Below are 14028 nucleotides of genomic sequence, written 5' to 3'. Positions count from 1 at the left end.
ATTAGGCCTGCTGACTTGAAGACATCTAACTTGTCTACACAATTCTTAATTTGTTCTTTTCCTACTTTAGCCTCAGATCCTACCCCATTTAAATGGATGTAAACTATATTAATTATTCAATCACTGCTAACTTTTCTGTTGAAAACTGAAACAAAAAAGGTATTTAACAGTCAGACATTGGTGCGTTTTCTGTCATTGTCTTTCACTCCTCATTGAGTAATGGGCCTCCCCTGTCCTTGGTTTTCTTCTTGCTTCTTATTTATTTGTAAAATGTTTTCTTATTACCCTTGATGTCCCAAGCTAATTCAATCTCATTTTGTCCATTGATCTTTCTAATTTTTTTCCTACATGCTTGGTTAAGCCAGGGTGGTCTCTTACCATATTTCCTATCTTTCCTACTCCTTGGAACCGTTTGCTCTTGTGCCCTTAATAAAGTTTATTTAAAAAACTGCCAGCTGTTCTGAACTCTTTTTTCTCTTAGACTTGCTTCCCACAGGATCTTACCTACCACTTCTGAGTTTGCTAAAATCTGCCATCTTGAAGTCTTTATTCTGCTGTTTTCTCTCCTACCATTCCTTAGAATCATGAACTCAACCATTTAACAATCACTTTCATCCAAGATGCCTTCCACCTTCAAATTCTCAACTAGTCCCTATTTATCAGAATCAAATCCAGAATAGCCTCACCCCTTGTTGCTTTCTCCATCTTTTGTAATAAAAAGTTGTCTCCAACTCCAATGCATTCCAAGAACTTGTTGGATAATCTGTGCCCTGCTGTATTTCCCTCCCCAACAGATGCCTGGGTAGTTGAAGACCCACATCACCACCAAGTCCTGTGTTTTGGATGATTTTTAGTTGTTTAAAAAAAAAAAGCCTCATCCACCTCTTCCTGGTTTGGTGGTCCGTAGTAGACCCCTACCATGACATCCCCCTTGTATTTTACCCCCTTTATCCTCACCCAGAGCCTTTCAACGGGTCTGCCTCCCACATTTATCTCAACCTCAGTGCAAGCATAGACATCTTTGATATACAAGACATCATCTTCCTTTTTTCCTCTGTGTCTTTCCTATACCACTATACTCATTATGCTGTAGCTGTGATTATTCACTAGAATTTCTAGTTCTTCCTGTTTATTCCCCATACTTCTTGCATTCATATACAGCCACCTAAGATGGGCATTAGATTTCCCCTCTATAGTCCCTCATCTGTCCCTGCTACAATTGTCCATGTTTCCCCCCAGATCACGCCCACCCAGGAGTGATTCAAGTGCCTGGCACTTGATTAGGAGAGCCACCACCCATCCAGCAGCATGTGTTCAGGTGCCCCTTCCCCCGCTGCTTTGTAGCCACATTGCTCCTGCAGCTACTCCTGGGACCCTCCTGTTGGCTGTGCAGAGTGGGGGAGGGGATGCTGCTGTCAGGGTTTTCCCCTTCCCCCACTCCTGTACCCCATCTCCACAGAGCAGGGGAGAGGGGAAGCAGGACTCAGGACACAGAGCAGGAGAGCCTTCTGGGTGAGTGCTTTAAAGAGACAGCGCACGGTCTCGGAGACTTCCCCAGCAGCCAGCTCACAATCTCTGGCGCTCTCTCTCTCGCTCTCTCTCTCTCACACACACACACACACTTTTCCCTTGCCCATGTACCCCATCTCCGCAGAGCAGGGGAGGATGAGACAGGGCTCTGGCCAGATCAGGAAAGCTTTCCGTGTGTGTCTTAAAGAGACAGAGCACGGCATCTCTCAGGAACTTCCCCAGCAGCCAGCATACACACTGTCCCGCTCACTCTCTCTCACACCCACAACACTGTCCCCATTTCTCACTCTCTCTCTCTCTCACACACACACACACCAACACGTACGTATGTGTTTGTGTGTGTGTGTGTGTGTGTTACTTCCTGGTACTTCCTGCAATGCACATATATTCTCTAATTTTATTCTTTCAAAGTGGGTTATTTTACTGGTCTATACATTTCATAATTTTTATTTCTCTTACATTTAAATTTAATTCTTTGAGTAGTGAGTTCTAAAATGCCTAACCTGTGCTGACTGAAGTAATTATACCTATGGTAACTTTTAAAAATATATATATTATATCTAGGTTTTGTGTTTCTACTGGTAGCACACATCCGCACACACCTTGGTGCACACAACAAAATTTATTCCACCCATGGATGGAAAAAAATTAGAGGGAACATTGGCTTTAACCCCTCTTTAAAGTCTATTTAACGGAGTTCTGGACCAGCCAAACCATGTCTGAAATGAGTTAAGCTGCAACTTAATTAGAACACAGTTCAATGGCCAGTGCTGAAGAAACCCAAATGTTTACCAGAAGCACATGCTTTCCTTGTTTTCAGACAAGAGGTCATACAGGGAATGCTCCCATCAGATTGAGCCGATGGGCTCACATCCAGCTGCTGTCCACCCTCCTTCTGTATGAACGTTGACAGAGACTAATGCTTTATACACACAGCCTTCAGCCAAAGAACTTCACAGCCATTTCCAAAGATGGCTGAAGTATCGTTTCCCTAATTTTACAGCTTGGGGAACATAGGCACAGGAACACCAAGCAACTTACCTGAGGCCACAAAGGCCATCACGAGTGCTGGAAGCAGCCCCTCCTCCAACCACTAACCCATGCCATTGCTGAATCCTACTCAGCACAGGGCAGCAGGGAGCTATCTATAACTGTTCGCCTAGAGGAGAATGCATAAATAATGTTGGCCCTTACAGTTGCAATGGAAGCTAAAATAAAAGTCAAAGCGAGAGAATGCTGGATTCATGCAGTTAGAGTGGATATTTCAGGCAAATGTTGGAAATTGATAGTAAAGCCTTCTTAGAAACAGCAGTGCTCCAGTTTTACAATTACTGGGAATTTCTCTTACCACATCCTCTGATGCCTGCATGAAAACAGGCTCTTTGGATACTTTTAACGCTTCCTCTGCCCCTAAAATGAAGTCCCTTCTTCTGGCTGTGGCATCAGCATCATTTCCACTGAAACCATTTGCAAGGTGATAAGCAATCAGACTCTGTAACAGGACACAAGAAGAAATCTACAGGAAAATACATGTGTAGGCAAACCTGGTCAACTAGAAAGTCTGGCAGAGTTTCCGGGAGCTCTCAGCCATTAAAATGTTTATTTACTCAATCTACCAAGATGTGGTCTGGCTTTACAAGGCTTCTGGCTTTGTGGCTAAATCCCTGGTGCTTGAAACTGCCAACTGATGAATGTTTTAAACAGACTGGTAGTGTCAATGCTCATTGATCATGTTAGGGACAGATTGTGCCTGGGTGCTATATAGGTACACAAGAAGAGAATGGGGCAAGATGTCCAATCAAGCCTCGATCTGACCAAGTTTGCAGGGCATGATCAGAGTCCCTGCACTTCCCCTAGTTGCTTTTCTTAGACAATGATTCTTATTATAAATATTCAGAAATAACCAACCCCATTGCACACAGGGCACTTGGATGCCTTGGTTACATTTCCCTGCCACATCTCAGACCAGACTTTCAGGTGGTGTCAATTAGCAGCTCCATTGACTTCACGAGAACTATGCCAATTTACACCAACTGAGGATAGTGGTCTAGAGACGAAACAGCAGCTGTGCTCTGAATTCACTTTATACATCCATCTTTTATTGGTTAAAATCAAGGTAAACTATCAGTTTTACAACCCCAGTTTCTTTACCAGCAGCAATCGCAGCAGAGTGTGTCAAGGAGGGGCCATCCAAGACAAGCAGTTGGCAATAGACCTTTAATGAAGAATTCACGATCCTGGCTCTCCCAGGAATTGTGCGCGCATTGGTTGAAAATAAATTAAATGAATACACAAAATACCGTACTTGTTTTTAAAAATGGAGTTTACATACATACAGCTTTTAAAAAAATTAACCATATCGTTTGTTAAAAACAAACAAAAGACACTAACACACTCCAGGGTTATACAGACAGCTAGTAAACCTATATGCACAGTTCACATACGGTGAAGGTTTTCAAGCTTCAGCCATAAGCGTCAACAAGCACCCAAAGTACAGGAAGATACACTGCTGCGCATTCTCCCTCACACATCACAGCTTGTTCACAGTAATTGTACTCTTTCCTAGAAAGGGTCGATGCTCAGACAGATCATGCGATAACTAAGCTGGAAAAGTAGCATGGTCAAAAAAAAGGGGGCTTCACTTAACATCTGGCCTAGCTGGACTAAATACATTTAGGCTCCATCACTATGATTTATAAACATTCTAACACCTTTTAGCCCATCCACACTGAATCATCTTAGAAACTGGCTCAATTAGAATAACTTTTAAACATGGTTCCCAAATTTGTCTACACTAAGTCTTTAACCAGGACTATAGGAGACAGAGTTTGGGTCATAGAATTTCCACTGGAATTATCAAGTACCATTATAATGAAGGCAAGGCCCTTAGTAACTCTGGGGGCGCCCGTGGAGATCCAAGATTGCTAAATAAAAATAGTATAAGCAAAGTGTAACTAGGGAGATGCAGGGCACCCCTGTCAACACCATGGGTCTGATTTTCCAAAAGCATCAAGCAATGCCCCATTTAGGTCGATGGGAGTTGCAGGTGCTCAACATCACTAAAATTAGGCCCCACCCTTTGCAGCTATCATCACTTCCACATTATTGCCCTGCAGAGAGAAGGCAGACTTATCTTGTGTTAATGCAAAGTACACACTCCCTCTGCAGAGCAGGAGCCTGGAGGCAACTGAGACTAACTTCCATTGTCCAGCAGACAAAGTTAACAAAGCTGCTGTATTTGAGCTGTGAGACTTACCATCAAGGCTCAACCGGGCCCATGATGGATGCGCTCCTCAGCACTGAGATGACTGCAGGGGAGCTCTCCCCGAGACAGGCCTCTCTACAGTTACAGACAGAGTCATCAGAACATAATCTTTGACAAACAGAGCATAAAACTGCAGAATACATAGTAGCGAGCAAGCACTGATCCCAATGCTACAGATGGATAGCTTGAGACTGGTAGCCACATACAGGCCGGAGCCCTGGGTTAGCAAAGCCCCGGCTTTATTTGTAATATGTTTTCTCTACAAAATTTTGATTTTCAGCCATTTTGAGGCAGCCCAGAGCTCTTCCCCACTGACTGGAGCCAGTCATCTGGCTAAGGAAGATTCAATTAGCTGAAATGGCTTCCCTACCACTCAAGTCTATCAACCAGAACAGTAAGACTGCAGTAAATGCAGAGAAAGTTCACTGAACTCTTCACCCTTTTGGTAGGGTTACCATATGTCCGGATTTCCCCGGACATGGCCGGCTTTTTGGTACTCAAATCCCCGTCCGGGGGGGAACTGCCAAAAAGCCGGACATGTCCAGGGAAATAGGGAGGCAGCATAAGCCAGGGTCTGCCCGGCCCCAGCACGACCCGCCGGGTCCGCAGCGCAGCCCAGCCACCCAGCTACATTGTAGCGAGCTCAGGTGGGGGAAGGGGGGGCGCAGCCACAGAAGGCGGTGGGGGGGCCGCTGCTGCCCCCGGAGGCCGGGAGGACCGCGCGCCCCAGCCGAGCCCACAGGACCACGGGGAGGCCAGGCCCAGCCAGCGGCTCGGGCTTCCCTCACGGGCGGGGACTCCCCGGCCACTGAGGGACCCTTCCTGCAGCCCCGCGCGGCAGGAAGGAGGCTGCGGCGCGGGACAGGGAGTGCGGCGTGTGCCGGGGCTGCAGGGACCCGCACTGCCCCAGTCGCCGCTGAGCATCCAAAGCCCCCGCCAGGCAGAGGCTGCCGGGGGAGCGGGGGAGCAGGGCAGACGTGGGGGTGCAGAGGCTGCATGGCGAGGAGGAGCAGGGCAGGCAGGGGCATAGAGGCTGCAGGGGCAGGGGGACGCAGGGGCAGGGCAGACGGGGGCCCACAGGATGCAGGGGCAGGGGGGTGCAGGGGCTGCAGGGCGAGGAGGAGCAGGGCAGGCAGGGGGCGCAGGGGCAGGGCAGGCATGGGGGTGCAGAGGCTGCAGGGTGAGAAGGAGTAGGGCAGGCAGGGGCATAGAGGCTGCAGGGGCAGGGGGTGTAGGGGCAGGGCAGGCGTGGGGGTGCAGAGGCTGCAGGGTGAGGAGGAGCAGGGCAGGCAGGGGCATAGAGGTTGCAGGGGGGCGCAGGGGCAGGGCAGGCGGGGGGCGCACAGGCTGCAGGGGCGGGGGGGTGCAGGGGCTGCAGGGACAGTGTGGAGCAGGGGCACAGAGGCTGCAGGAGTGGGGGGCGGGGTGCAGGGGCTGCAGGGCGAGTGGGGAGCAGGGAAGCACTTAGCAACCCCCAACCAAGATCAGAGCGGGAGGGAGGAGGGGGAATGTGGGGTGCTCAGAGGAGGGGGCAGAGTTGGGGCAGGGACTTTGGGGAAGAGGTTGGAATGGGGGTGGGGAAGGGGTGGGGTTGGGGTGGGGCCAGGGGCAGGGAAGGAGCGGGGCCCCATGGAGTATCCTCTTTTTTTAAAAGTCTGAATATGGTAACCCTATTTTTGGAGAAAACAGGACAGTGCAGTGAGACATCTGTTAGGTCTGTGCTCCTCACCAGCAATTAACTCCCAATATCCTGGCTGCTCTTAGGTCCTGCAGAGAGCAGATTTAATTGATTCAGAGCTGCAGCATCCAGATTAAAGGAGATGAGTTGAAGTGGCTTAAGACAGTGACCCTTGGGCTAACAAAGCACAGCCAGAACCAGGGCCGCTACACCAGCACACTTACGAAAGGGTGGTTTTACTGGCCCAGTCATCTGCACTTCTAGGAGTTGTTATTCAGTCCATCAACAGTGTAGGAGCCTGTAACTGGGGCCATGAACTGTTGGTAATTACATGGCACCGAGACCCGTGAAAGATTCACACAGAGTCGACTGTCCTCCACGTTCATTCTAAAGCCTTCCTCACAGGCAAGACATTGAGACTACAAGTGAGGTAGGATTTGCCCAGTGTCACCCAAAAGGTGAGCAGCTCCATCTAGTGTTGAGCCTCAGAAAAAAACAAGGGCGTACACAAACTAGGAGGAGGCTAGTCACACTAGGAAAGTAACATCCATATGGATCAAAGTTAGATATGGGAAGAAAACTGACCAAGGTAGGCAGCTGTCTAGAATTAAGGCTGCAACATTCAAACATACTCCACTCCCTCATACCCTGTTCTTCAAATGATTGGAACATTGTTACTTTCCAGTGTGATGCACTCACAGCATCATTCTACCACACTGCAAGTTTCTTTTGAGAGCGTCAGAAAGACTAGGGCACGTCAGGATGCCAAGGGATTAACTTAAGCAACAGAACTATGTCAGTCATTCCTATAGTTGGCACCCTTATGCCAATTCCAGATTGAAATTCAGATTCTTCCCATTTGGTTTTATTATTTGCAGCAACCTGATCAAACCTTACTTTGGCAGTGTACAGTCATGAGGTGCAGCAGAGGTTAGTGGGCTTAGTACTTTTCAGTTCATTAATAAAATAATTTGGGGAATGTCTAGCACTCCGCAAGTCTCATTTTGTGGATAGATCTTGGCACAGACCATAATTTGCAACCCTCTCAGATTAACCCTGTCCTTAGATCTGTTAGAAAGAAGGAAGGGAGGGGGGAGAACTACCTCCAAATGCACCTAATTAGTTCTCTCCCCTAAATCCTCTTCTTCACACCCATAAACTCCAACTGTTATACAGCTAGAAAGGCTACGACTCCTACAGCCAGTGACCCCACCCATTGTCCTTTCTGTCTGCATACCTCAGCATGCCCAAGAGCCATTTGCACTTGTTCTATTTAAACAATCAGTCCTGGGTACAATCCCTAGGTGACTCCTAACAACATGAAGATCCTGATTTGGAACTGCTGTGCAGGTCAATGGTGTGCCCCAACATGCAATGCTCCAGCTGCTCCTCCACAGCCAGCACCTGCCGCACAGCTTCCTCAAAGGCCACTGCCACATTGGTGTCATCCTTGGCACTGGTTTCCAGGTAAGGGTAATTCCCATTTTCTAAACACCATGCTTGGGCCTCTTCTGTGGTCACCTGCCTCTCAAGTTTGTCTATCTTGTTGCCCAGGACCACAAATGGAAAGTGGCCAGGGTCCTTCACATCTGCATAATAGACAAACTCCTTCTGCCAGTTGCCCAGGTTCTCGAAGCTCTGGCGGTCATCTACACTAAAGGTCAGGAGGCAGCAGTCTGCTCCTCTGTAAAAGGGAGTTCGCAGGCTCTTGAAACGCTCCTGCCCTGCTGTGTCCCAAATCTGGAGGGTCACAAAACGTCCATCCACTTCCAAATCGCGGTTTAAGAACTCCACCCCTATGGTGTGGAAAGCCTGTGAGTCAAACTTGTTGGTGACATAACGGTTCATGAGGGAACTTTTCCCAACTCCACCGTCCCCCAGGAGAATGACCTTTAAGAGCAGGGACTTTCCAGTCATTGCAGCAACACAGAAGGAGTGCAGGAGTAAGACAACCTACAGATTTAAAAAAACAGAACAAACAGCTCCTTGAATAAAGTATAGTTGATCCAACAATTAATTTCTCTGCACAGGAACAAAAATTTCAGGTAATAAGCTGAGTTACAGAAGTGTATGATTGACTGAACAGCTACTTGTCCCTATAACCAGAATCACTGGAGCTGAAGAAGAAAAGAATTTCTGTCCCTAACCCCAAGGGTAAACATTCTTCCATCGACGTAGCTACCACCTCTCAGGGAGGTGGATTACCTACATCAATGTGAGAACCCCTCCTGTTAATGTAGTTAACATCTATACTGAAGCACTACAGCCATGCAGCTGTATCGCTGAGGCATTTCAAGACATAAGACATACCTGAACTGTTCCATCCTGAGGAATGGTCCCGTTTCATTTCAGAAATAAAAACCCATGCAATGGAGGGTACAGAAAGTTATTTACACTAAGGCCTGGTCCACACTAACCCCCCACTTCGGACTAAGGTACGCAAATTCAGCTACGTTAATAACGTATCTGAATTCGAAGTACCTTAGTCCGAACTTACCGCGGGTCCAGACGCGGCAGGCAGGCTCCCCCGTCGATGCCGCGTACTCCTCTCGCTGAGCTGGAGTACCGGCGTCGACGGCAAGCACTTCCGGGATCGATCTGGGGTCGATTTACCATGTCTAGACAAGACGCGATAAATCGATCCCAGAAGATCGATCGCTTACATCCGGACCAGGAAGTAAGTATAGACATACCCTAAAAGAAGGAATCACACAGCATTTTAAGTTCTGTGCCCTCACTGTAGGTCTTTGTCACACATTGTGCCTTGCATTTGGGTAGTGTGAGAAATACACCCCAAGAGGAAAGGACAGACTACTGATTTTACAGGAGTGCAGCACAGCTCCATGAAGAAGATCCAACCACCTCCAACTTTTGCAGTCAATGGAGCTAAGGCATTTCAAAATCAAAGGCAGGTGGTACGGGGAGAAAGTGGTAAAGGGGATTTACTCACAAGTTGATTCACACAGTACCCACACCACAAATGGATGAGAATTTTTCATTTACCTTTCTCCCTGACACTATGGAACTGCGATTCAGACACTGTTTTCCCAAAAATTTTAAGAGATACTTGGCATTTATTATAAGATTTCACAATGTATTGTGATCTTGCTCTGGGTCCCCTTAATTTAGGGAATTTCAGAAAAATTGAAGTGTGATGCTCCAACTTTTAGGGTTTGGCAGGAAAAAAACTGAATAAAGTAAGCCTCTGTCACCTCCTCATCTTTGTCACGAAGTACTCTATTTCCATGATTCAACCTTTAGCTCAGAAGTTTCAGGTAGGCTGGATTTCATGTCTCTGACTTGCTAAACTGTTTGGTGGTTAAGGTCAAAAAGAGATGATGTTAGTATAAGAGGAGTGGTTTTTAGTTTCCCTGGAGTGCTTTAGATAAGCTAACTGACTCACATTAAGCTGTAAGATTGTGTGTTTTCTTTCTGGAGAGTTCCCTATAGGGCTTTGAAGGCATTTCTCAATCACAGAGCTCCTGTTTTTGTGCTATTTTCTGTTTGCAAAGCTTTTTTTCCTGCAAAGGAGACTCACATGCGGAGCTTGGTACTTCTCCAACTGAGTGTGAGTAGTGTTTTTACTATACTTCCTCTTTTTAAGGCTGTTTTTAAAACAGTTATACAGAACTCTTGATATAGCATAAAAAAGTGATCAATTTTAAGAGTAGGCTCTTCAGAGAAGGGATTTTCTTTATGCTTTTGCAACACCTAACACACTGAAACAATTCTATTCGAATCACATGATAATCTGCCTATTAAAGAGTTCCACGTCAATATGATATGCTGTGGCCTTGTGAAAAGCGACCTTGCGAGGCTCAGCCTAGTTCCTAATGAACAGGTGACCATGTGCAAGAACTACCAGCACAACAGGTTCACATGTTTGCATCTTCTGCAGAAAGGCCAAGGACTGAACTGCCCTCTCTCCCCTAGAGACATTCTACAAATCAGCGTTGAGACACAACAGAGGAGTGAGGGAGGTCTATATTGCTGCTGCTGTCTAATGTACCTGTTCTAGTGATAAATGACTTCAGTCTCCAGGATTGTCAAGCTGTCACCTTTCGCGATTGTTACATTCACTAAAAAACAAAGAACAGTTAATGAGTTATCCACAGCTACGCTCAGTCCGCTGCATCTGCATTCATTTGTCATTCTTAATCAGAGCAAAGGACAATAACAGAATTTTCTTCATTTCTGACCTGGACACTAGTTTCTTCGCCATCATACTGGAAAAGGGTAAAGCTAAGGAGAGCTGGCAGAAGGGCAAAGGCAAATGAGCAACAAGTTCTGCAGTGTTTGTAACCCTGTCCCAAAGACACTTCCCTCAGGACAGATAGAGCTGATGCTCTGGGAAGTCAATAAATAAGGATTTGGCTGGACAACCAATCCACACACTCCAAAATACGATCAAGGGCTTGAAAATGTACCCAAAACCTACTAGCCAAAGGACTAAGCCTGTTAGCATGAGGCAGATATGAAAACTGAGGGCCCTTCACTGAGAGGACCAGGGGAATGCTCTGCTAAAAGTTGAGCTCCCTGCCAACCTCAGCTCCTAGAATTCCTACCAAGAGTCCCTGGACTCTGCTTGGGGACCTCATTGTTCATATCAGCCTTTGGCAAGTAAATGGCAGATTAATTTAAAACCAGCACTCCCACCCCCTTCTGGGTACTTAGAGGGAGAAATAGCTTGTTCCATCCCAATCCCAGAAGCTCCTGACTTATCATTTAGGAAGGGAAGGCCTCCACTTCTCTCTACACTCCAGCAGCCTCTGTTTTACATTGTTTTTTTGTTTATTTGGTTGGTTGGTTTTGACTTTCTGCCCCAAGAGAAGTTACTCTGCCGTACAGAGCTCTTCTACATACCAACTGAATGAAACTGAATTGACCCCAGTTTCTCTGCTGCAGGCAAAGTGAAACTGACCAATGTCTTGCTCATTTTGCTTCACTGCTACTCAGCAAAGACCTAAGTAAGAGTACTGAGCAGCCTGTCTGCCTAGTCAGGACAACAGCACTGCATGGGTTACATTGGTTGCAAAGGTAACCTTCTAGAAGTATCTCTAAAGAGCCCAGATTTTTTTTAATGAAAGCTTAAATTCTGCAAAAAAACCAAACCCAAAAACACAGCACAACTCCCCTATGCCAGATGACCAAGGAAAGCTTCCCACTCACCACTGACAGCTGAAACCCTCTGATCCTCCTCTCTAAATCCCTTGTCAAAAGCAGCTTGACTTCAAGAGCACTTTACCCAGTTCTGCATATGTTGCTGCAAACACCTCTGGTGGAAGGAGCAGTCAGACATTATATTAATATCCTATCTATAAATGACTTACAGAGGATTAGCTAGTGACTGATGGGTCGGTGTTTTAATAAATAGTTGATCAATTGGTATAGATCGCTATAGAGTCCAACAGGTAAATAGGTTGCTTATAAACATGACTTACAGCTATGACATCTACTGATATGCTTATAACCATCTATAATACATACAACTCATGTCTGTAACATGCTTCTAACCAATATTAATAATTTAACCCTTTATAAACTATCAATGGACTCTTAATATCATATGTGCCTGAATGTACGATGGATGATGCTCTGAAAGAAGAGAGTAAGTTTCCTTAATGCAGGTCACTAGCACTTGTCTATAACTAAGACACAGGTACGGTACAGCTGAAGGTCTGTGTTTAGGCTACATCTAATTTAGTAAGTCTCTTCCTAGATCCATTAGTAGCTTCAGAAGAAAGCAAAAAAGGCTTTGTAATGAATGTGTCCAGCTTTCTATCACAGTAAGAGGGAGATGGGAATTAATGCTCAGACCCCAGCACCTGGGTTATGCTCCAACATGGGAGACTCAATTCTCCCCGGCTCCCTGTAACATCACCACGACCGCCTCAACACACAGGGCAATAGCATTGCAGCAGTACTGGGCCTCATGGGCCTATGAATGGGGGACATTCTCCGCCTGCCCAGGCAACAAGGACAGTGCCAGAACCTGCCTGAGGACAGGGGGATTGATGTCCACAGGTCCCAGGACTAAGCGGGGAGCAGGGGGGCAAAGCACAGGATCCTCAGGGGGTGCCAGGCAGGGCAGTGAGGGGGGTGCCCAGAAGGTAATGAGCCCCTGGGGTGGGGGCAGTGTGGGGAGATGCCTAAGGGGTGCTGGACCCCAGGAGGACGGGGTGGAGGGTAATGAGGCCCAGGTGTGGGGCAGAAAGGAGGCAAGGTGAAGGACATCCACGGGTACTGTGCTGAGTGGGGGGTGCTGGGAGCAGTCCGGGAGGTGCTATATTGGGCGGAGGAGAGGGTGCTGAGCCCTCTGGGAGGGGGGGAGAGGAAGAGGCTGAGGGCTGCTATGCCAGGTAGGAGACCCAATGGTGCTGGGAAGCTGGGTCATAGGAGGCAGGGTGTGCACTAGAGAGGGCAGGCCACAGGAGGGCACGGAGGAGCAGAGTGGGGGAGGTGCAAGGGGTGCTGGGCCAGGTGGGTCTAGGCATTAGGGGAGGGGGCAGAGGTACTAGATCAGTTGGGCCTTGCTGGGGAAGGTGGGGGGGCCCCAAGGGTGCTGGGCTGGGGGCAGAAGGTTCTGAGGAGGTGGCTTGGTGGGTGCCCCAGAGGTGCTGGGTTGGTGGAAAGCAGGGCAAGGGGCTTGGGGAGTGCTAGGCCCTAGAGGGCTGCGGAGGTAGGTCACTAGGGGGCCCCCAGGCTGCTGGGCCCAGGAAGGGGAAAGGGGCTGTGTTTTTAGGACCCACCGGGTTGCTGGGCTGGGTGGGAGGACCATGGCAGGGGTCCCAGGGGCACTGACAGGGGGCCTGGGGTGCTGTGCCAGGTGAAGGGGGGCGCTTGGGAGGTGGGTTGGGGGGGGGGGCTAGGGATGGGTGCAGTGGAGGGGCTGTAGGGGTCCCGGCAAGGCAGGTCAGTGGGGGGCGCTGGGGACCCCGGGATGGGCGCCAGGAGGGGACGGCGGGCTGAGAGGCAGGGGGGGTGAGGGGCGCTGGGGACCCCGGGGGGCAGAGCCAGGCGCAGGTGGTGGGTGCTGGGAGGGGATCAGCGGGGGGTTGGTGAGGGCGGTCGGTGACCCCAGGACCCATCCCCGGGCCGCGCGAAGGCGGCGGCAGCAGCACCGACCCGGCCCGCGCGCCCCTTACCGCAGAACCGCCGCCGCGCCCGTCCCCGCCGCCTCCTACCTGAGCCGGGGAAGGGCGAGGGCAGCCGCCGGCCAGCCCGGTGTGTACCCCGCCCTGCCCACCACCACGCATGCGCCCGCCGGCCGGCTACAGGCGAGTTTGCCCCCTCCCGGGCACGCGCCGCGCGCACCACCACCCGTGGGGCCTGGGGGGCGGGGTTAGGAGCTACCTGTCCCCTTTGACCCCGCCCCTCACCCCTGCTTTTCCTCTCCCTCTCCTCCCCCCTCGTCCAAAGGGCACACGGGGCACCGCGTGGGGCTAGCCCGAGCCCCCCTCCCCCATCGCTGTGCCCAAGACTGGGGTTGGGGTCGCTGCTCGCTTGAGCCCTCCCCCCCCGCACGGGGCTGGCATCGCCATTCAGCCCATCACAC

The 14028-nt window shown here is 49.2% G+C and overlaps 1 protein-coding gene across 7 annotated transcripts; it reads right to left on the bottom strand.

Moving 5' to 3' along the window:
* Window positions 1–3607: 3607 nt before the first annotated feature.
* On the bottom strand, window positions 3608–13816 carry RAB9B (RAB9B, member RAS oncogene family). Of its 7 annotated transcripts, XM_065556446.1 has the most exons (5): window positions 13658–13816; window positions 11643–11748; window positions 10483–10552; window positions 9686–9781; window positions 3608–8426 (listed from the first exon to the last, which is right to left on the bottom strand). In XM_065556446.1, the coding sequence occupies exon 5, from the start codon at window positions 8388–8390 to the stop codon at window positions 7785–7787; it is 606 nt and encodes a 201-aa protein (XP_065412518.1). In that variant the 5' UTR covers window positions 8391–8426; window positions 9686–9781; window positions 10483–10552; window positions 11643–11748; window positions 13658–13816; the 3' UTR covers window positions 3608–7784. The 7 variants fall into 7 exon arrangements, with proteins under 7 accessions (XP_065412518.1, XP_023965993.1, XP_065412520.1 ...); XM_024110225.3 differs by lacking the exon at window positions 9686–9781; XM_065556448.1 differs by lacking the exon at window positions 11643–11748 and having other exon boundaries at window positions 13658–13812.
* Between the last annotated feature and the right edge of the window lie 212 nt (window positions 13817–14028).

This window comes from Chrysemys picta, chromosome 9, assembly GCF_011386835.1.
Source record: "Chrysemys picta bellii isolate R12L10 chromosome 9, ASM1138683v2, whole genome shotgun sequence".
Taxonomy (NCBI): domain Eukaryota; kingdom Metazoa; phylum Chordata; order Testudines; family Emydidae; genus Chrysemys; species Chrysemys picta.
The sequence above is the reverse complement of the archived record's forward strand: the minus strand, read 5'-3'. Positions and strand labels throughout refer to the sequence as shown.